At 35.7% G+C, this 25092-nt stretch overlaps 1 protein-coding gene across 1 annotated transcript; it reads left to right on the forward strand.

Moving 5' to 3' along the window:
* The first annotated feature begins 22811 nt into the window (after window positions 1-22811).
* On the forward strand, window positions 22812-24780 carry LOC145091526 (ethylene-responsive transcription factor CRF2-like). Its single transcript, XM_079029264.1, has one exon. It carries the CDS (start codon window positions 23398-23400, stop codon window positions 24466-24468), a length of 1071 nt encoding a protein of 356 aa, XP_078885390.1. The 5' UTR covers window positions 22812-23397; the 3' UTR covers window positions 24469-24780.
* Window positions 24781-25092: the final 312 nt, after the last annotated feature.

Genomic DNA, 25092 nt, shown 5'->3' on the forward strand with positions numbered 1-25092 from the left:
GAGATGAGCACCAGGGAGGGCATACTAGACTTATACTGAGGGCACATTAGCATTCCAGATATGAGTTGAGGACCGAGTGGTATTCCAGACTCGTACTGAGGCCTTGAGGTTATTGGAGCAATCCAGATATGAGCTGAGGGTCGGGAACGGCATGCCAGACTCAAACTGAGGGCTCATGGGCATTCCAGATATGAGCTGAGGGTCGGGTAGGGCATGTCAGACTCGTATTGTGGGACGGGGAGCAAGTCATACATAATTTGTGGGCCCAGGGGGCAAGACAGAATTATGTTGTGTTCAGCGGTAATCCAGTCTGTTAGCTGTGGACCCATTGCATGTTGTTATTTGTATATGCGCTATTGTTTCTGTGTTGGTACTTTGGGGGAACTCACTAAGCTTTGTGCTTACGGTCTTAATTCATTGTTTCAGGTGCTTCGGATGTTTAGCAAGGCGAAGGCGTAATCGTACACATCCTCGCGTTTTAGACTTATGGTTTCTGGGAAACTCTAATAATGTGAATGTTTTTGAAAACTATGTGTAAATGATTTTGGTTTTAAATAAATGTTTTGGAAACAACAGTTTTGTAAACACTTCTATAGAAAAAGGATTGTTTTGGAAAATTTAAATTTTACTGAAATTTTATGGATGTTAAAATGAATAAATAAAATATGCTTGAAGTTTGGATGTTTCTAGGCTTGAAGTTGGTAAAAAAAAAAGCATCTTGAGGTTTAGCAATAATCTGCGAGACTGCCTTCCCACCCACGCAATGATATGCGAGACTGTTCTCCCACCCACACAATGATTTGTGAAACTCCCTCCTCACCCGCGCAACTCTGCGAGGGTACCCGCGTAAATATGCCACTTCATAAGAAAATTCCTAGCCATTTCATCTTCTTCCTTTTCACGACCAAGTTTTCACCCATATGCATTTAGGCGGCCAAGAACTCCACCCATGCATCATTGCGTGACCCCCGTGTTGTTTACTACCATCCTCGCAGGCCTTCGCCACCATGATCCCGGTATGATCCTTCCTTACTCTCATCCTAAGCATTGAGGACAATTCTTGATTCTATGCTTGGATTGACGTTTATCTATTATTTTGTATGCATTTAGGTTGTTTATAGTTTCATTTAGAGTAATTCATTTAGGACATTCAAAAATAAGTTGCATAAAAATTCCAAAAATATTGCATATGTTATTTCTTTCTTTTCAAAATTTCATACTTTTTAGTTGCATGCTAGCTTAAGTCTTCATGCATTTTTGTTCTCTCTTTTCTTCTCATCCCTACAGGTACCATAGCGTCGAGTCATAAATCATAGATTGGTCTCGGGTCTTGATATGGGATTCCTTTTTTTGGATAAATGGGACACACTTTGAGCCTCACATAACACTTTGAGACTACTTGTATGGGGTCATATTAGGTAGCTTGATTGGGTATAGATGCGTATGGAAGTGGTTAGTCAGGACGACGTGTGCAAGCAAATATTAGTCCAGTAAGGTATTTTAAGACATCGAAGATTTGCATCTTTGTTTTAGGGGGAATACCACTTTGTACTCCCGAGTCTCGCCTGAGCCTTGATTAGTTAGAATGTCACCACATTTTTAGGATAGGTAAAATTTTATAGGGGTCTAGAGTAGATAATTTGATAGATTTTGTTCATCACATCACATTGATGAACTTTGAGGCGAGTCCCCTAATTCACATTTTTGGGACCAAGTTTTTTGGTAACACCAATTTTTTGATTCATATCCCACATTTTTAGTAGATCTTGAAACATTGTCAGTGATTATTAGGTGTTCACGTTAGCCTCCATGTATTATTCCATTTTTACATTATTGGAGTGTTTTGTTATATGGTAAAATTTCTTAGACCTTCCAAGAAGAAAGACAAGAAGAAAAAAAACAAAAAATGAAGAAAATTGGAAAAGCAAAGAAAAGAAACAATAAAGGAAGATTCAAGAAATGCAACAAAGAAAAACTAAACGAGAAAAGCAACAAAAACAAAGAAGAAAAATGAAGAAAAGAAGCAACACAAAAAGAAGAATCCAAGTTAAAGCTCTCTCTTTCTCTCTCTCTCTCTCGCTCTCTCCTCACAAAAAACACATAAAAACAAAAAAGGAGAGAAATAAGAAAACAGAAGATTGAGCAACAAAGAGACTGAAGACCAAATAACAGAAGCTCAAGAATGAAGATTTAGGTTGAGTAGATTTTTATTTTATTTTTATTTTTGATTTTGGTAATAAAAGGCAATGAAGGTGATACAATAGCATGTAAAGGATAGTACAAGGGAGAAACCCTGAAGCCGGATGTTTTCCTGGACTCCGTGCTGAAAAAACCCTATTTCATTATGATACACTTAGCCCGAACAATGTAGGAACCATCGTGTATGAAGATGCGCCTTTCCTTCATGCATTATGGTATGCATTGTTGTATAGTGCCCCTACTGGGCACATCCCCATGTTTCCTTTGTCTTGTACACTCTACTGGTTGCCACCTTCAGACAGGGTCTATCCGCTTTCAAGTGGTTCGAGAATGTGATTTTTGGCTCTAAAGTGGGGAACATTTGGAAGATATGTAGGATCCATGCAAGACTGACTTTGACCATGTTGAGTAATGTTGACCAAGTTCTATGTAATCTTTCTCTTTCATTTTTAGCTTAGCTCATCCCAAGTTCATTTTAGTGTTGTTATTACTTGAGAACAAATAAGGTTTAAGCTTGGGGTGATTTGATAGTTTATTTTATTTCCTTTTCTTATGGTTTATTTTATAATTTTTAGCCCTTTTTATTAGTATTGCATTGAATATTCTATGTCATTCTTTATCTTGGATCGTATCGGGTACTTTCTATTTTGCATGAGGTGTTTTACAAGCTTTTGGAATCTCGATGTGGTTTCGGTTTAGCTTGGAGATGGGCTTGTTGCGTTTTCGAGGCATTATCGAGCTTTTCGGATCCATCAAAGAAGAAGTGAGATTAAAATGTTGAAGACTTGGATGAAGTGGGTTTATGAAGATGGCTCGTGGGCTCTTTTTATTGGTCTTAGACTATCCATTTGAATCTTGAAGATGATTAGATGAATTTGAATTATGTGAGGTGTGAAGGGGACCAAGGGAATCTTGAGTAGTGGAGAAAAGAGCCAATATTGTTTCAACACCATTTGCGAGAAGCCGAGAATGGAGTCTCAATCGTGCAAACTTGCGAGGGTACCCGCGCAACTATACACTTTGGGGAATTTTGATCATTTTTCTCACCATTTACCTTGGGGGGTTAGGTTTAGCAGCCAGACATCGATTTTTCCACCGTTAGAGCATCGTGGAGACGTTTTTGGAGATCTAGAGCTACATTCTTCTAATCCTTCCAGTAATTGCTAGTTTCTTGATGCAAAAAACACTTTAGTGATTGTTATCTTGTTTCCATGAGTGGCTAATCTCTATATTTTGGTTGGCTTGGGATAAAACCCTTGGATATTTATGGGTTTTGAAGGATCCATGCCTGATTTTCATTTATCTTATGTTTATGATTCTAGTTCATAATTCTTATGCTTGTTTAATACTTTGATCATGAGCTTGGTACTTGAATGAGAAATTGTTGGTTTATTTCTTTGGTTTATCATTTAATCATTGAATTTTGTTAGAATAAGCACTTTATGATGGCATAAATCATCTCTAGATTATCATGACTCTTTTATGGGTGTGTAAGCATTGACATCCTCTAGGAATTGGGGATTCCTTTATTATTAAGGCTAATCAATTTTCTTAGGTTCCATTGCTTCAATTGAATCATTGATTTCAATTAAGAAGGTGTGTTTTGGGATTCCCCAACCTCCATACTACCTTTGAGGAATCTTCACATATCGTGCTTCATGATTGTTATAATCAATTTGGGATGAATGATAAGCTTGCATATTGAATCCTAATGATAAACACATAAATGGCCATTGTGTTGAATTGCCTTGGTTGACCAATTTTCTCCAATATTTGAGCATCTCACCATCTTGCTTAGTTACAAGTATTTTCGTTCTTCAAGTCTTCTAGTTATCAAACAATCACAATGTTAATGCATAAAAAGTGAACCTCTAGCAATCCGACCCAAACAAGATCCAAAGTCAATTCCTAGTCTGAGAGGTGAAGAGTTCTAAAGATTGTCTGAATCCGAGATAACGACGTTTCCAAATTTAGTTGATGTGATTGAGTTTTTACAAGCATTAAATGCTTTTTTCTTTATGTTGATTGAACAATTCTTGGACCAAATCAGTAAATCTTTTAAGTGTCAGATTTGTTAAACACTTAATATTAACTAGTCCAAAGAATGTTCTTGGTATGTACCTTGTCTCTCCTTTAATATATAAGGAGATGTTGTTTCATGTATGACATAATAAGAAAAGCAAGTAATCAAAATATTCTCTTCACATCAATTTCGAACTCTCTTGCAAGTGAAATCTCTTTCACTTACGTTCTACTTGTTCTTAAATTGTCTTTACTTTGTTTATACTCATTTACCTTACTTAGATATTTTGTTGAACACTTTGTTGAATATCATCTTCAAGTCTAGACTGGTTTACCAGACTTGACTGGACCAACATATTAGTAGCAGACATCGTTCTTAAAAGTTAATTCAAGGTTTAAGTTTTCAAACCTTGTCCGCGCATTGATTTTTTTTTTCACAATTGGTATCAGAGCTTGAGTAGTTGTCCTTTGAATCCATAAGAACATATTATAACTGATCTGAGATTACCTTGGTATCTCAATCATTTCTATGTTCAAGATAAAATTTCTTCTATATACCTCTTCAGCTCAAATACTTTAACTTAAATGGTTGCTCCTAATCAAACTCAACAAATGTATTCGATGCAAATAACAAATAGCATGGGGTGCCCTTCTCATGCCCCATTCTTAGTTGTTGGAGAGTATGATACTAGAAAGTTAGGATGTAGAGATTTTTATTTGGAAATGGAAAAGGTGAAGAAATATGGAGGTCTGTAAAAGAAGGTCCTCATGTTCCGGTTAGACAAACGATTAGAGATGTTTCTGCAACTCTCATGGGACAAGAAGATCCACGTCCAACACCTCTTACTGTTGCAGACATCGAAAAGTTGCATGATGATCGGATTGCATTTTACGAGTTGGTGTTTGTTGTTCCTCTGTCTCTCTTTGAGCACATTAAGTACAAATCTACAAAAGAGATTTAGGAAACTCTTCAGGACCTGTTCGAAGGGTCCAAGAACACGAAAGATAAACATCCAACTTTGTTTTTCAACGATTTTGATACCTTCACCACTACTCCAGGTGAATTCTTATCCTCGGCTTCAAATAGGTATCGAATTATTGTGAACAATATGATTGCACAAGGTATAATCAGAACTCCTCTTGAGTACAATCTAAAGTTTATCAATAGCCTCGGAAAATGATGGGGAACATCAAGTCATATCTTTAGAGTAATGGATCTCTGAAGAAGCTGAAGCTTTATCGACTTTTTTACTAACTATAAGGCCATGAATCTAAAGTTGCTCAAACGTTAAGAGAATTGTTAGGAGGTCCTCTTGTCCTAGTTAGTTGTGTTAACCCACTTATTTCGAACCCATCCGTGTCAGTATCCTTCTGAACTATCCCACGTGTTTCTCCTATTCAACCAACTTTTCCTACTCCACCTACTCCACCTGTTCCGAACCATTCATAAAATCATGATCTTAATCCAGTTGATTCCGAAATTAGCTTTCAAAAAGAGTTTGCACTATTTTCTATGAAATACAAGCGTCTATGGAATCACATTCATAAACCTTATCAAAACCGATTCAAGCTCCTCATCAAAATAATCCTCAACCATTTCCTAAACCTTCAGAGAACCCACTTGCTTTCCAACCCAACATGTCTTCATCAATTCACTCGTCAGAATCCCATGAAATTCCGAAATAAAAAAAACCCAGGGTAGTTTATCACGTGTGGTCTTGGTAACCATTTTGCCAAATAATGTTTGGCTGAAACCTCTTAGAAGCCGAAGGTTAAAGATTATGCATATTATGCTTGCAGAGCTCAAGAGCTGGCAGCAAATGAGAAAGCTTTTGTTACTACTGTGTCAAGAGATGTTGAAGAGTATTGGTCTTCTGGAGATGAGGATAAAGTGAGAACTAGAAGGAATTCAGACTTTCAAAAATTGACCCTACTTATTGTCTCTAAGGATTCACGAATTCCTACTTTTTCTAGTCATGGAAAATTGGGCTCCAACTCAAGAAACTCAAGTAAGAAATTAATTCTCATTATGTTAATCTACTATGTAAATGTTATTCTTTCAATGTGTTATTGTGTTATGTTAGTCTTTGAATGTTTTATGTTGATGTATAAAAGTACATTGTTATTCTATTATTCGGGTTATAGAATCCTAATACGGTTTATTCTGTTATATTAGGTCCTTAATCATCTAGTACATGTTATTTGGGTTAATCAGGTAATATCCGAACTGAATCGATTAATACTTGAACCGAACCGAACCCATATTGGTTAATCGATTTGGTTTTCAGTTCATGCAGTTACCCTTATTCGGGTTATTCGGGTTCGGGTCGGTTTGGTACGGTTTTGACCCGAATAACATCCCTACACTGTTGAGCTAATGTAACACCTCAAATTTTAAACCATTTTTTTCATTTTTAAATTACCAAAATATTGTCTATAAACCAAGTCATAAAAAACATAAGTGTAAAATACAAATCATCATCACAAAATATTAGAGTATCACAAACTGCCCCAGTAACAAATCTCCCAACGAGTATGTACAATCAGACCTTCGCATTCCTACGATCCTGAGAAGTACCTGAAACACATATATCAATAACTATAAGCACAAAGCTTAGTGAATTCCTCAAGATACCACATACAACACAACATAAATAAACAACTATGAGTTATCAGCAACCCTGGGGAGTATCAGCAGTCCTAGTGGGCAACAACATGCCATATGGGTTAGTAGCAACCCTAGAGACTATCCGCAGTCTCAGTCACACATAAACAACATAACACTAAATAACAATTAGACCCAACCGTTCATCACAAATACAACTATTCTACCACACATATAAGAATAAGTTAGGAGACCCACCTAATACTGATGACAGATAAATCTCACACCCGAACTACCAGAAGTAGACTCCGCCTAATAACACAATAATTAACCTTAATTAATAAATAAGGTCCATAACTCAACTCGCGAGTCCAAATCCCACAACTAAGCCTCTTAAGAGCAAAAAGACCATTTTGCCCCTCCCTTGATCTAAAACCCTAAATCTTGACCAAAGGTCAACGACTGTTAGCAAAATTCAAATGCCCAGTGCATATGTTGGGGATACTCTCCTCCTATGTAGGTCGTACTCGGAAATCAGGCGGGATCGGGGTCACTCCTAGCTATGTTGGGCGTAGCCATTAGTACACGAGGTGTATCCCGTCTGACTCCAAATATCACTCCAAAATGGTCTTAATTGTTAAGACATGCATCCAAACATATATTTAACCTTCTTAGAATGTCATAATTCATAAAGTACAAAACTTTAAGCCTTTGCATGGATGAAAAGAGATTAAACTTTAAAACTCTAACTTAATCCATTGTCAACACTACCAAACTCTTGAATGGCTAGAAAGGGGCCATCAAGCAACCATTTTTATGAATCTACAAGACCTAATATGCATGAAAGGACAACTCATATGCTATGGAGTGCTCCATACTCACAAAGGTCAAAGCTTTTAGGAAAAAAGCTCATAAAAACTCATCTATGGAGATTTAAAAGGAAACACATCAAGAAATAAACTTTATACCATCAAAAGAAGCACAATGTGAAGTAGATTTTTGGATCCACAAGCTTGAAAACACCACCACCTTCTTCACTAGTCTTCTTCTTCAACAAAAGCTCACCAAAATCACCACCAAGCTTCAAGATCTTCACTCACAAGGAATACACTTGAGATTAGGGTTTGGAAGGGCGAAGGATGATTACGGTAGGTCCAAGGGTGACTTAATGTCTTTAAATATGGGTGAAACCCTAAAATTTAGGGTTTAGAGACTAGGCTAGTACGCACGGCGTACCACATGTACGCCCAACGTACTAGTCTGGCTTCTGCGATCCCGGCTTCACACGAGTATGTTGTACGTACCCTCATGTATGCCCATCATACTGGCTGAAAGGTGGAACTTAACCCACAAGGAACCAAATGTGCAAACTTTGATTAGGTCATGGGCTAAAACTGAAAATACCTGATAATCGGATGCTACAGCGAAAACTTAGAAAAATTGTAACTTCCTATTACAAAGTCAGATTTGGGCGTTCTCTATATGCGCGCTCTCAGTTTTATGATTACTATGGTTTTCATTTAAACTACTTAGGCTAATAACCAATCTATCTCCAATTTACTATTTACGACACTCGATGTCGTATCGATTTAATTGCGAAAGTTCAAAGAAGCATAACTTCTTCATACGAAGTGTGATTTCAAAGTTCTTTATATGCTCGAAATCCTTATTACATATACTATAACTTTGGTTAAGATTATGTATCCTAAATAATATTCTATCAAAAATTCATTTTTATCGATTATTATAATTTAATTGACTAACCCGAAGTTGCAGGTGTTACAATTATCCCCCCTCCCTTAGGAAGATTACGTCTTGGAATCATCAGAAAAATAGGGCTGGTCGAATGACTCCGCACGTTACCTTTCCATCCTAGGTGCTAATCATAATTACTATGTCTTTCCAAATGAGTTTCTAAATCTTGGACATATTGACTATTGGCGATGCTCAATCCTACACCTGCTCTTTTTTCTATATTTGATCTCTATTAGAGGCTCCTGCTCCTTCTAGAATTGACTTAACATAAGATAAGGTCTTTACTTTGATAATCGTATCAGATCGATGCGCCATGTTCTAATGACATCTCATCGTTTGATGCAATGTCCAGATTCAGGTCTCTTTGACTCACACTCTAGTACAAAAAATACCTTCCTTCATGATATAATCACATTTTAGCATGTAGCACTTCTAGCTATACGCTGCTTAATTTTAACGACAATCATGATACTTTTATTGATTACTTTAATTGCCTTTTCCTTCAATCTAAAGTCGGACGCTACGTCAAAATTTCTTCGTGAATTAGTCGGACTCGATTTGATATGACCGCTAAGGTCGGAATATTTATCTTCGTAGTCATTACCGAAACAAAGGTAATGACAGAAATAAAGAAAATAGCTTAACTACTAGTGTCTTAGTAACCTTGTGACTTTCTCTGATCCAAGTGCGAGTCCTATGCTTCCAGTAGTATAGGCCTATACTACCTTGCACACCTACTCATACTTGTCCCAAGTACTGTCTTGCAGTTTGCTAAGTTACCATAAACGAAAGCCATGCAGAACTTGATACATTGAATAAAGTAATTTAGGAAACTGTATTGCTTCATAGATGATTACATTGTTATTTCAACTTATCCTACATCACGCCTTTTTACATAGGTTACATAGGATAATATTACTTTCTTGTCTCCTTCATTCAAATACTTTCGACAAGCAGCTCTAAATTCCCGCCCTCTTGCTTCCTCATCAAGTATGATGTGGTATGCTCTGGCCTTTGCCTTTGGCGACATATTTGGCTTTGTAGCCCCTTCATTCGTTGGACAGTCTTGTTTGAAGTGTCCTTCTTCACCACACTTAAAGCAAACTTATTTCTTGGCCAGTCATTCATTGGCATAGTGACCAGTCTTTCCACATTTAAAACAGGTCATCACTTCAGATCATTTGCCAAAGTGCTTCCTTTTGAACTCGTCACTCCATTTTGCTTCATTGTTACCCCTAGACCCCTTTTCGTTGGGGTCGGACTTCGAGAACTTATTCTTCTTTTTAGATCATAAAGGTCCCTCCAACTTCCCTTTCTCTCCTTTCTTTGCTCTCTCTAGACCCTTATCTTATATCTGGGTCTCCACGTTTCTAGCTACCCATATGGCTGCTTTCATAGTATTTGCTAGCTTCATCATTGTCTCATAATCTTTTGGTAGTCCCATAGCAAACTTTTTTACCTTGTAAAGTTCAATTGGAATCAAGTTAGGAACTACTTCATCTTTTTTTGTAAAACTTGTAGCATACTCGCAGACGCTCATCTTTCCCTTTATCGGATTATGGAATTCGTTGTTAATCCCCATAAGATATTTCTCTGAGCAGTACTACATTTTCAATTACACTAGAAAGTCTTCCCAAGAAATCATACTAGCTTCTCCGGCATGGTATCAACCAGTAATTTCCACCAACTTAATACCCCAACCATCAACTATCTGACCGCAAGAACGGTCTTCTGCCTATTGCTATAGTAGCAACTCTCGAACACCATCTCCATTACAGAGATCAAATCCATGAATTATACCACTGTTGGGATTCCATAAAGGCTCGGTGGCTTGGATGCCATGAAGTCCTTGTACTTGCATCCACCCCCATTGTTTCCTCCATTTGGTTGGTTTCTTCTAACCACTTTTGGCTCGACTTAGCTAACAATCCGGATGTATTTCCTTCCTTTGACTTTTCTTCTTCTAGATCACATTGTGTAACGGGTACAATAGGTTTATCCTTATTCCATTAAAGTAAATGCCTTGTCTTTTCCATCTGAAGATCTAACATTCCTTGTATCATTGCCAGCGTGATTGGCTCGGGTGGGGGTACTACCTCTGGTTCACGCTCTATTATACGAGGCTCAAGTTGTCAATTTTCCATTACCATTTCCTAATCCGCTTCGTATTCCCACCAAAATGTTATGTACACCAAAGCAATGTTTAGTGTATCGAGACGAGAATATAGATAAGGAAGGTTTAGACGAATAGTTCTTCTTATCACTCTGAAAAGTTATATGCCAGTTCTAATAACGTAATTAAACATTTAGAAACCTGAACACATAAAATTTCCTAATTCTAGGTCGGAAACAGACTTTAAACCTAATACCATCAATTTAGATATGCCACCAAAGGCATGCTATAATACAAACCATTTAGCACATAAAACAAGTTAGACATCTTGTCCTAAAGTGAATTAGTGCGTGTTTCAATTCAGTTGTACTACCTGAAATATAATAGACATACATACATCTCACAATCATCGCTTAGAATTCTAAGTTTAAGTCTAGAAATCCTCTAAAGTTACTAGTTCACTTAAACTAATGCTCTGATACCAACTGTGAGATCCCCAAATTTCCACGACCATTTTAAAACTTTTTATGTATACTTATTTCAAACATTTGTTATTACATAATTGGTCACAAAATATCCTAGACATGATATAATATCAAAATCCAGGCATTTCAGAAGAAAATTTTGATTTTATATTTTAAAAGTCTGGGATGTCATAACTGATACAAAACATAAGCATAAACAGAGCTTACATTAATTACACTAATGATTTACATCCCCTTTAATCTCTCAGCATAATGTACCTTCGTACTGTTATCTATGGTATAAGGAAACTTAGTAGGTCAGGTTGGAAAACCTAATGAGTACATAGGGATTTCAATCCCACAATGTTATATATATATATATATACACACACACACACACACACACACACACATATATATATATATATATATATACATACACACACACATACCCCTCATATAAGCAATCTACCCCATCCCATCGATCCTCACATACTATTCCTATCCATACTCTCGGATTATCCTCACATACTAATCCTATCCATACTCTCAGATTCAGAAACGAATGGCTTTACCTAATCCATACTCTTAGACCAGGAGTAAATAACTATATCTAATCCATAATCTCAGATCAGGAATGAATGACTATCTCTAATCCATACTCTTGGATCAGTGGCAAATGACTATGTCTAATCCATACTCTCGGACCAGGGACAAATGACTATGCCTAATCCATACTCTCGGACCAGAGACGTATGACTATGCCTAATCCATACTCTTGGACCAGGGGTGTCAAATGCTACTCCCCGTTCATATCTCGTATGTACTCTTAAGAAGATGCTACCCATTATCCAACTTAATTAAACTTAAGCCTCTTTCGTACATCTTTATATTATCTTGGTAAGACTATAATGCTCAACTCCTAGTACCAACTCTACTTAGGCAACACTATCCTACTTCAGTGTATACAAAGTATTTGGGTATTAATAAAACTTTATCCTTCTCCTATTGATACTTATATTGTTTTTATCATGAAATACTTGATATATATCTTAACACATATAGAACCATACTTGGTTCGCATATCATATATTATCAAATATGTTCTTAACACATATTCCAGGCAATAAGCATATTTCTCGCATATAAACTGTTTAACAAATATTTAATACTTTAATTAATAATTGTTCTAAAATTATGTTCACGAAATGGACTATGCACTCACTTGATAAGAGTGGATGCCTCGGAATTTGGGCAGAACTTCGTCTTGGTATTTTTTATTTTTCTCTAACGTGACCTATGTATGAATATCAGTAAGTCTTAGTTTATCATTTCTTATGACTAATGATAGTCTAGATTCCTCAACAGTCCCAATGTCAACATCAAGATCTATCAAGCAATGAACAACTAGGTAGGATCATATTGGAGGTAGGGTATGTATGGTATACATAGTATACTATTTGAAAATCCCACTTTAAACACCTCACTAAATCCAACCTAGACATCATCCCTGTAAGTAGATCAATCAGTATAACGACTTGAAATCATTGATGAATCTTAATTATAGGTTCATACACTACAAGAAAAAGACCCTTTTACGACGCGCAAACCACGACACTCGTTGATTGATGTTACGCAAAAGAGAGTGACATTAAAAAAGTGTCATCTCTTCAAAAATTTTAAGGATTTAGGTCACTCATTATTGCGTGCCCTTAAACTAGTGCCATAAGGAAAAAAATAAAAACACGGAGGGCGCTGTATGTTAAATGCGCGCCCTCTATAAGTGTCGCTTTATAATTTTAATGAACATGCTTTTAGTAGATAGGGGGGGGAAATGAAATACCAAAAAAGTTAAAACCCCGCCTATTGCGTCTCCTCCTTCTCCTTCTAAAATCATGGTTTAAGAACCCTAATAGAATAGGTTGTCAATCCTTCTTCAAGAAAATCGCAGGGAGTATTCATTGTAGGGATTTTTTTTGAAGAACACACAACACACTATCAGCCTCACCAGTAACCTCTGTCTCACCTCACCTCGTCGGTGAGCTCAAGCTCACCTATCCACGAATTTAACTACGATTCCTTAAATCACCCTAAACCCTACCCTTTCTCTCTATTCACGATCCAGTAATTGTGGAAAAGAAGATCAACGAAGAAGACCAACTGGTTCGAATTTAACTACGATTCCTTAAATCACCCTAAACCATACCCTTTCTCTCTACTCACGATCCAGTAATTGTGGAAAAGAAGATCAACGAAGAAGACCAACTGGTTCGATTTATCCCTAAAATTGGTACAACTTCTCCTAAATCTGACTTCACTCCACGCTCTGAGTTTGTTTTCTTCCTAATCGATGCATCCACCTTCTCGTCTCCCCCCCTCCATCAGGTTTTCTCTCATCTCTCTCCTCCAGAGATGAAGATTCTCGAAGATGTGAAGTGGGTAACCAAAGGAAACCCTCAAACTACTATGATTTGACAAACACTTCTTCTCCTGCGACTTTAGGTAAGTCTCTCTCTCTCTCTCTCTCTCGCTCTCTCTCTCTCTCTCTCTCTCTATATATATATATATATATATATATATATACACACACATACACACACAACCTGCAATGTTTCTTTGATTGCTAATAAACAGGTTGGGAATGCTTTTGTTCATCAGTAGTATCGTATACTGCATCGGTCACCTGGGCTAGCTCATAAGTTTTATCACGGTAGCAGTAAAATTGGTCGCCCAGAGGAAGATGGTACTATGGGCGTAACTACTACCATGGATGTATGAGATGTTTCTTCATATTTTTTATTCATAAGTTATGTGTTTAAAGTCATTCCTTTTTTCATGTCTGATCTTAATCTAGTTCCTGATTTGCAGGAAATCAATGCTAAAATATTGTCCCCTCACACAATCTTTCCTTCTCGCCCCTCAAGACAAAGGCTACTTTGTTTTGAATTACATGTTTTGTTACATGGATAAACCTAAACATAATTAAGTTTCCACTGAGGATGTTGAGGTGGTGGGTCATGTAATCCTTGAGCAAGAAACTGTTGTGATACCAGAAAATAACATCATTGAGGAGGAAGCTCCTGATTCTGATGTGACAGAGGAACCTCAACCAGAGTATAACATCATTGCCTCATTATTTAGATTGCAACCATTTTACATTTCTTTATTTGCATTTAATAGAAAGGCTAGAAGAATAATAGTAAAAGCAGAACTTTGTTTTAGAAGGGATAACACTAGTTGGGTGCTGAGTGGTAAAAAGGTAGCATGGAATTTGGAATTAAGCTTTTAGGATGATCTTACTATCAAACACTTACTTTTTCTTCTCTCTAAAATCTAAATGCATACATGATGAAGATTGATGATGGCATTGTAAAAGTTGGTGAAAGTCATTTGACAAAAATCTTGCATTGCAGCAGTTTCAGAGAAACTTCTTGAAATGACAGCAGAGGCTCACTTTCTTGTATGAAGATTTATATTAGTAGAGTGATTTAGCTGATTTTTACTATAAAAGATATTATTATTCTCACTAATTTTCTATTGTAATATGTGGGATGTAACAGCTGCAGAACTATGAAAAGGTGGTTCAAATGTGTGAGAAAACACTTCCTATGTCAGGAAATAATTATGATAATAATATTAACATTTCAAATGAGGGGCAAAAACAACAATTGAAGCTTTGGAGATGGCACATGATAGCTAGGTCCTACTTTTGAATGGGTAGCTTTGATATGGCCCTTGCATCCCTTGAGAAATATGAGCAACTAGCTTTTGATGAAGTTGTCACAAAATTGGATACCTTAGGAGAAGATTCCTACAAGGACAACACCCTAATCATGCAACTTCTTCATGATAACCTCACCTTGTGGACTTCAGATATGCAGGTGAGTGTTTTACTTCAATATTTACTATTTCTATTTTTTGTAATTTTTTTTATCAATCTTTCATACATTCATACGTAATTGTTGGTTTGAAATAATGCAGGGTGACAGTGATGCATAAATTAAAGAAGAACTAAAGGCAAATAAGTAACAAAACTCCCTACTCAAGACCTGTTTATGGTTTGTAATTATTTGCTTTCCAATTGAAAATGCTCTACTTGTGGCGAGTATCAACTCTTTAGATTTAGGAACAAATATTATAGTTGCAGTTATTTGGTAAATCATATATATGTTTAATTCTTATGTCTTGATTGTATTTCCAATTAGTCTCTGGATTGGAATGATAAACCAACAGAAGAACAAGAGGAATTGAATCACCTTCAGCAATTATTGATGGCAACACTACCTGACTCAGGTATGTTGTTTGTTTAATTCTTATGTTTTGATTGTAAATACTCCACTTAGTTAATCATTTTTGGTTTTTATCAAGAAACATAAATTTTTATCAGCGATAAATTCAGGACACCCTTTTGTCCCTTACCTTATGGTTTTCTCTGTAGAAACAACAATATATTATCTAAGAACCGAACTATAAGTACCTACTCAGTGCTGAGATTTTTTTACCAAATGGTTATAGTTAAAACACACATAAAAAAAGAAATGGATATATGATATATATCCAACAAATATACTTCTCTGTTTGCTTCCTATATGATAATAATGACAACCGATTTGAACATTAAATTACAATATGAATGAATCTTTAACGCGTCTTACCCCAGGCAAGTAAGTTTCTTTTTGCAAAACATGTTCCTGCACTCCCAATAAAACCCAGTACTAGTTAGCTCAAATTATGATCATAGAGTGAGGTTCAAAACAGAGGCAAATGGCACAAAAGACATTGTGTTTTTATTTTTATTATTATTATTTTTTTATTTTGACACTGCATTATTTTTTGGTAGGTTGTAAAAAGTTGAAGACACTAACACAAAACATCCAGGTCATGTATTTTTCTTTTCTTTTGGTGGTTGATGTGGTTTGATCACCACTCTTATCACAACATCAAAAACAGATTTTACACTTTTTTGTCAAGAAAAAAAATTGATTAACAAAAAGGTAATTGTAAAAATAATTAAATTTAATGAAAATTTTCATACCTGTTGCGTTTTTGAGCTGCATTCGATGTAATTGATAATTGTTGTTTTTATTATGGGATGGTTCATGCAATGACCTCCAACATTATGTTGCATTGGGAAGAGACACTGTATGTTCCAATTTTCCACTTAATAGTTTTTCATTTTGTTGTTTTAATAGATTTTTTTGGATCTAAATATTTTCTTTTCCATTTTTCGTGTAATTTTACAGTTGGAAGTTGCTACAGTTAACTTAGTTGCTGGGGAGAAACCTTCTGATGTTTACTCAGATATTGCAACAAGGTATAATGTGTGGAGAGATTGTTTTATACTTATTTATTATACATTACTTTTTCCTTTTTGACTTTTGAAGTCAAACATTCTTATCTTTGACTTCAAGTATAAAGAACAAATTGAGGTTAGAAGTTGATTCAAAGGTTATTGGGCTAGTTTGTAACTTTAGTCTTAGGGTGTTAAAACTAAATGTGTCTCTATAAGCCAAAAGTATAATAAAACCTTCTAGATAACCATATTTAATATATTATATAATTTCAATGTTAATTTGCAAATATAAGCATCAGAAAATGTACCTGTGCGGTTTTTATCGGGACTAGTCCAGGATGATCTGCTAAATAACGTTTATCCTCACGAAGATCTAAAAAATAATTGAAAAAAAATTCTGAATTTTCATACATTTTGTTGTAAAGTAACTAGTAGTAAGTATGTCTGATAAGCCCCCAAATTTTTGTTATCTTTTTGGCCAGGGGTAGAATGGTCTTTTATGGTATTATGGCTGTTATTGGCTGTTTTGTTGGTGGGAACAACACATGATTATGTTGGTTGTTATTCCTTTTTTTTTTGTTTCTAGTGGTAGTATATATAGTCCTTTTGTTTTAGAGAGTCCGTAGCTAAGAATTATTATGAATTGAACTTTGTTCTTTCTTGGAGATACCCACATCTCGAAAACTGGGAATTATCTTAATATCATCACGTAATTCTGTTAGATCAAGGGTTAAAATGCCTGGAGTTTATGATAGATTCAACAAGGGTCTATCAATGTCGTTTGTTTATAAAAGAAAGAGGATAATAATATTACCACTGATGAAAATGAATGGGACAAGCTTCTAGTCAGGTATGCCGTTTGTTTATTATATTATAGCATCATACATTTAATTTCTTCTTATTAAGGCAAAGGCATTGTATTTTAGAATATTCTACCCAATTACAACAGTGTCATCCTAATCCGAATACAGAGGAGTTTTTTTTTTTTTTTATTTTTTTTTATTTTTTAAGTTAGAGAGATTATATATTAAAATTACAATGTTGCAAAGAAGAAATAAATGGAAGTACATTGCTATTGTTTGAATGTAGTCATTACTGTGATTATTGTGGATGTTTAGATCAGAGAAGTGCCAAAGTGAAGAGGAAGCAACTCTTGGTCGAGGGAAAAGGGTAAGAAAAGTTGTTTCCTGTAGGGAAGTATATCCCCCCTTCACCCAACAGATCAGGTACCTAACTTTCTCTTTGTTAATTATTTTTTTTTTTTCATTATTTATATTTGTATTGTAACTATGACATTATACGAATATTGAACATAAAGATAAAAATTATTCCATTTTTGGGCATATAATATCTCTATCTAATATATAACCATGTTGACATTCATGTGCGAATTAATTATCTCTTATTTTTCAGAAGTGATTTGAACACCTTCACCTTGCCATATTATGATTTAAAATTTCAATGTTTTTATTATATCTACAGAAAGGTGAATAATACTATAATATATATTTTATTATATCTACAGAAAAGTGAATAACACCAACATTAGAGTTTCATTGGGTGATTGAAGGTGATGTTGGTTCTTGAAACGAGACTCAAGATATCATATTTTGGCATGGCTAGAAGCTTTGAAGGAAACGAGACTCAAGCAAAAGTAAACACACAGAGAGTTTTTGACACATAGTAATCTAGATGATGCAATTGTATATAAATGAGTTCATTTTTTATAACATTTACTCACTATTGGAATAATTATTTGTATTTGACATATTAGTGAAATGAATTATCTTTGTTATTTATGGTATTTTATTTTGTATTATGAGATTTTTAATGTATTATTTAATTTGAAAATTAGTAAATCTATAAATAATATTTTTTTTTAAACATTTAAAATTATGATACGCAATAAAGTGCGTCATCTTCATTTATGACATGACCTTTCTTGACAGGGGCTTTCTTGATACGCATTGCGTGTCATTAACACACGCGTCGTAAGATTACGACACGCGATTTTTTTTGTCGTCTTCCTTTATGACAAGGCCTTCCTTGATACGCATTGCGTGTCGTAAACGCGCGTTGTAATTGCGCGTCGTAAATGAGCGTCGTAAATGCGCGTCGTCTATAGACGATGCGCAAAAGCGCGTCATCTCTCTTTATGACAGGGCCTTCCTTGACGCGCATTTGCGCGTCGTCTGAGCCTTTTACGATGCGCAATGAGCGTCGTAAAAGGCTTTTTTTTTCTAGTAGTGATAATAATGACTATAACTATAAATAAAAGTTACACTTGAATAAAATAAGTGTAACTTAACTTACAGAGCTTTCTGATGAAAACTGGGAATTATGTGGGTGGAACTTTGTCATAAGAGCTTTTAATCGTTGGTTATCTGACACCGCAATGCTTCGCCGAAGACTAAAAACTAAGGGAAATTGGGCTAATACTGATAGAAACTCGAGAGAGAACTGTGGAATAGGTATGGGATTAAACTGGAAATCGACTGTTATTTATACCAAAAAAAGGTAGGTGCGCACCGCACACCCTGTATGTACGCACTGCGAAAACGTTCGGAAGGTTGACGTGTCAGTCATATAGCGGTGACACGTGGCGAGATCTTAGAGGTTTCCAGAGGCGCGTCATGCCCTCTGTCTGTGCGCGTGGTTGCGCGTAGATTTTTATAAAATCTTAGAAAATTTATATCTTCTTCATACGAGCTCCATTTTCGACTGGTTTTATATCTACGCATAACTATCAACAAGATCTATAACTTTCACTTAGACTCCGTCAGCTAATTTTCACTTTATTTTTAAAGTTATATTTTTAACATGCTTAGATTGTTAATGTTCGTTTCATACCTCTCTCATCGGACGTCCGTTCTCGACTGTCTTCATATTGACGGATTCCTATTAGCGAGACATTTGATTCTTGTTTAGATTGTTTTTCCTAATAATTGACTGTTATGAATTTCGATACTAGTATTGCACACTGTTGCGCTAAAACTTAAAAAAATCGTAATTTCTTCTTACGAAGTCAGATTTGGGTGTTCTCTACATGCACACTCTCGGTTTTATGATTACTATGACTTTCGTATAGACTAATTAGTCTAATAAGCAATCTATCTCAGATTTACGATTTACGACACTCGATGTCGTATTCGTTTCATCGCGAAACTTTGAAGAAACATAACTTATTCATACAAAGTCGGATTTCAAATTTCTTTATTTGCATGGAATCGTTGTCACATATAGTATAACTTTTGTTAAAATTATTTATCCTAAATAATCTTTTATAAAAAAGTCATTTTTATCAATTATTATAATTTAATTAACTAGCCTGAAGTTGCAAGCGTTACACCTACAAATTGGATTTACCGAAGGAGCTCGGCCAAATTAATTGCATTTTCCATGTCTCTCAACTTCAAAAGTGTTTAGATGATGATGCATTTGTGGTGCCATTGGACGATATTTAGGTTAATGAGCGCCTAAATTATGTGGAGAGATCGGTAGTTATCTTAGATAGAAAGACGAAGGCCTTGCACAACAAGATGGTGTCATTCGTTAAAGTGAAGTGGCAACATCAGAAAGGTTCAGAGTGGAATTCGGATCCTAAGGCGGAGATACACGAGCACTTCCTAGATCTGTTTGTAATTGTGGATTTCGTGGATGTAATCCAATTCAAGTGGGGGAGAGTTGTAACATCTATTTCCAGGTATTGCTCTTGACACCCAACCATTTTAATTATAAGGTTTTTTTTTATTGAATCTAGGGGTACAGCGACATGGTGATGAGGCTCACCACGGCGTGGTCGTGCTCTATAAAGGAATGTGTGTTTTTAATCACCACGACATGGTTATGAAATGGCAACGTCGTGGCGGAGGCAAAATGAGAAACCTTAAGTTCGGGTCTTGAGCCCTATTTAAAAAACTTTATGAATAGGGTTTTCTCTCAACTCCAACCTCCATCCCTTTGAAAGAAACCCTATAATGTGTGTATGTGTGTGTTCTTAGTGAAAAAGTATGTGTTCTTAGCCTTTCAAGGTTCCTTGAAGAAGGAGAGGGTGATGCAAGCATGTGATGTGACTTTTTGTTGTTGAGGGTTGCTTCTACATCAATCCTTAGGCTCCAGAAGGTATAAAGTTTATACCATTCCATTCTATGGATTTCTTATGAAGTGATTAACTCCCATTTTGGCTTTTGGAAATGAATCCTTGAAGTTTGAAGCAACTCCAGGACCTTGGATAAGAATTATGCGAGTTTTTCGACCTTATGAGTTTTCTAGGTCACTTGGTCCATTTTTGAGTTAGGTTTTAATATTTAGGCTTTTAGAGGTTAGAGAAGAATGGAGGCTAAGGTTTTCTCTAAGTCGAAAGGGTTTTCTCTTAAAACTCACAAGATCAACAATGGAGGCTAGGGTTTTCTCTAAGTCGAAAGGGAGGTGATGGAGTGCAAACCCTAGCCATCATCACATCCCTTAAATAAGGCACAGAACCCAAAAAATTAGGGTTTTGCATACTGGCCGCCACCACGTCGTGTCCAGGAACTTGCCACATCGTGGTGTGCACAGACGTTGTATGTTTCCTTGATCATGACCATGTCGTGGTGCATCCTTCACCACACTGTGGCCACCACAAACCCACACCTTTAATTCTTTAATTGCCATAAAAATAAATGAACAATTTACCTGAAACAAGTGTTAAATACACATCATCCCACAATCTTATGATTTGAGAGAGATTATGTTTTGATACTCTGATTCTTATAATATGTTATGAGACAATGTTTTTGACGACTCATGGTTATTTAGAAACTACTTTTATTCCTCTAAAATGAAAAAAATTACTATGATTTTTAGGGACGTTACATTTTAACGGGAGTAATCTAAACAAAAGTTGTAGTAAACTCAAACACGAACGTGTAGATATAAAGATCGTTAAAATCCGAAATCGTATGAAGAAGTTACGGCATTCATAACACAAGACCTAAGCCAAACCATAAAACTTAAGCAACCAAACAGCCAAGGCCACGGTGACCATAAGCATCAACAACCCTGAACTGACCGAACACCTTATTAATGATTGTCCTACGTAGGATGTCGTGAGTAAACCTGAAGAAATCGGTTATAAATATTGAATGCGTACCAAAAAAAAACTTATTTTGCAATAGAAAAATATAATGACTAAATGTGTAAAAAGTGAGAAATATATAACTATATTAAGTCATTTTTTCCTACTTATTTGGAATAGTCGGTAATAAGGATTGGGTGTTTATAATTTAAACAAATTAAAAGGATAAATATAAATTAAAAAAAAACTGAGTGATCAAATATATACAAATCAAAACCAATATTACATTTTAAGTCATTATCTTTATTTTTAGTGCAATTTTATAGAACATAGAGTTATGGAACACAGAATTATCTCTTATTATTATTTGTTTGTATATTTTGAACTTAAATTTGAATTGAAAATTTGATTGAACTATATAAACCGTTTCTAATTTAGTCAAAATATTATGAAACTATAATGATCTTAATTATATTTTAAAAGAATAAATATATCCGTACTATAAGTTTTTAAAAGTTAGATCGATTGTGAAATCATATTTGATCAAGCTCTTTACAAAAAGTTGTTAATTTTCATAGTAAAACATTTTAAATAAAATATTCAAAGGAAGTAAAAAAATAAAAAATAAAAAATCTATTATAATAAATAAATATAACTTACTCCATGTCAATCTTTAATTAGTTTTGACAATTGTTATTTTATAATAATTTTTAAATAATATATATATATATATATATATATATATATATATATATATATATATATATATATAAAGTATTAAATATAATAATAAATTACAATTAATATATTTTCTTTATTATTTATTTTAAAATTTTATTTAAAAAATATTTATTATTTATATTTTAATATTTTATTTCTTTTAATAAACTCAGGGCCGGTTCAAACGTATATATGGTTCGGGGCGAAAAGAAACAAATGGGCTCTAAAGACAAATATAATAAAGATTAAAAAAAATATTATTTATTTTTCATTATAAACGTGTTCAATTAGCAATAATAAACAAACCAAATTGTTTATTTTTTGAGTTAGTTTAAGTTTGAACCAACTTTAAACCGTAAAAATCATTTAGATAATAATTTTTTATATATATGCCCCGCATAACCCACAAATTTTGGGCCGTAGAGATGTGGGTCCTGAGCGGTGGTCAGGGTTGCCCACTGTATGGATAATAAACTCATATTTTACCAAGTGAATATTAATTGGGGATTATTTTTTAAGATATTTAAAAAGCAAGTAAAAATTCAGGGTGGCAGGATCCTATAAAGAAGCAAGCCGGGGATACCATTTCCGTCTTCACGGCACTTTTACACACCTTTTATCCTCCTCTTCTCTTCTGCTCTGCCTCTGCATAAACCCTCACAGTTTTCTCTCTCCAAACTCTAAAACCCACCGGAAAACTGATACTTTCAGCCTCTTCTGCTGCTCCTGCTGTACGTTTGTTTCTGCGTACCGGAAATAGCACAGTCAACGACGACCTCTGCCCTGCTCTGCCCTTCTCTTGCGATATATATATTCCTTGATTCCTCCACCCTTCTTCTCACACTTTCTTTTTTCCGGCAAAAAGGAGTTTTTCTCCTTTCTTCTCACTCTAAACCCGCCTTTAACTCTCTCTCTCTAGCATGTGTTCTTCTCGGCAACTTCTTCGGTATTACCATTCATAACTTTTTCAAGCGTTCTCTCTCTTCTTTTTTCGCAACTTTATTTCCCTTTGAGATTTTATCGATGACCCTTTAATCTTCTCTCTCGCACGAGTATTCCAACCTCTTTATTCTTCTATCGTTAACGAATCTACGCTTTTTCAAGTCTCTCCATATAAATTCATCGTCTTCTTCCTTTCAATGTCAATCTGACCAAAATCTGTTGCAGAGAATGGAAACCCCAGCTGTTTTTTCGTCAGTTAAGTTCACTGAACATAAAACCCACATTACAATGCTGAGCAAGTCCTTGTTAACCACCAAAGAAAAGGCATCCAGTCGACGGGATATCTCGGAGGCGAATGGTGCGGTTGCTGGACCTAGAGTTGTGAGGATATCGATGATCGATGAGTATGCGACTGATTCTTCCGGAGACGAAGAGGAAGTTTTCTTTGGCCGGAGAAGAGTGAAGAAATTTGTTAAGGAGGTTACGATTAAGCCTCTTTCCGGCGACGATGTTAACATTCACTGTAATAGGATTGGAAACGGAGATAGGAGCGTGGGAAAGGCGAAGGTCAGTCGGAGGAAGAATCCGGATGCTAAATGTGATGCGATGAAGAAACGGTTAAAGGTTAGTTCCGGTAAAAAGTTTCGCGGAGTACGACAGAGGCCTTGGGGGAAATGGGCGGCTGAGATTAGGGACCCGACTCGACGAGTTAGGCTGTGGCTTGGAACTTATGATACCGCCGAAGAGGCTGCAATGGTGTATGATCACGCGGCGATACAGTTGCGTGGTCCCGACGCGCTGACAAACTTCACCGTTCCACCACCGGTAAGTATCCAGTTAACAGACAAGAAACTGTCGTCCGTTGACTCCGATTACAACTCCGGCGAAGAATCACAAACCAACATCAAAGCATTATCACCGAAGTCGGTCCTTCGTTTCTCCTCATCCTCCACCGACGAGTGCGTTGCCGAGTCGACTCAGCACAGCCCTTTACACGATACCATCAATGAACCTTCAGTACTTACAGACACCACCGCTTCAGTCTCCGAGAACTTCTCCGATTTTCGGCCATTCGACGATCCTTTCTGCACCACCGATCTGTTCGACTTCCCCGATTTCGTACAAGACATTTACGACCCGACAAGCTTTTCGGGAACCATGCTTCATGGATCCGGACCATCCGACGTATTCTTCGGGTGTGCCAACGATTTCGGGTTCGGATCGTCATCTTGGCCCGCAGACGATTTCTTCACAGACATTGGCGACATATTCGGATCGGATCCTCTCGTTGCCCTTTAGATAATTGGATCCGGGTCACTTGCTGATTATCAATTTATTATTCAGCAATTTTTTGTACGGAAATATTATTTGATTTTAGTCTTAAAGCGTTTATATGTATAAATATTTTAGTTGGAGAACTCCGTTAACGATAAAGTTAAAGGTAACGGACGAGTTAGATTTGATATAACGGCGTTAAGCCCATATGTATTATGTAATGTAATGCAAGGCACGTGTCATAACACGTGACCCGCAAATGTTAACTACTATGAATTAGGTGAAGAAATGAAATGGAATGAATGCTATATGTTTTATCATGCATCTTTTTAGCTACGTCTATTCAATGCTTAGAATTTTGTACCACATTTAATACATGTGGTACATCACTTGGACTTTTAAGTGCTTTATTAAATATTTAACCATTTTAAAACCATTGTATCTATCTCTTTTGTTCTATATAGAGTTCATGCAAATATTCAATGTTTTGTTTGTGTTTTAAGAGGATTGAGGACTTCTTGGACGACAAGGTTGGGGCACCTGAAGTAGAGGTGGTCTTCAATGTCATACTTATATAATAATAAAAAAACGGTTAATAAATAATATTCATCTAACACATATACACCTATTTTCTTTTAAGTGATAAAC

Source organism: Lactuca serriola, chromosome 3 (assembly GCF_051521515.1).
Source record: "Lactuca serriola cultivar US96UC23 chromosome 3, Lser_US96UC23_V15, whole genome shotgun sequence".
NCBI lineage: Eukaryota > Viridiplantae > Streptophyta > Magnoliopsida > Asterales > Asteraceae > Lactuca > Lactuca serriola.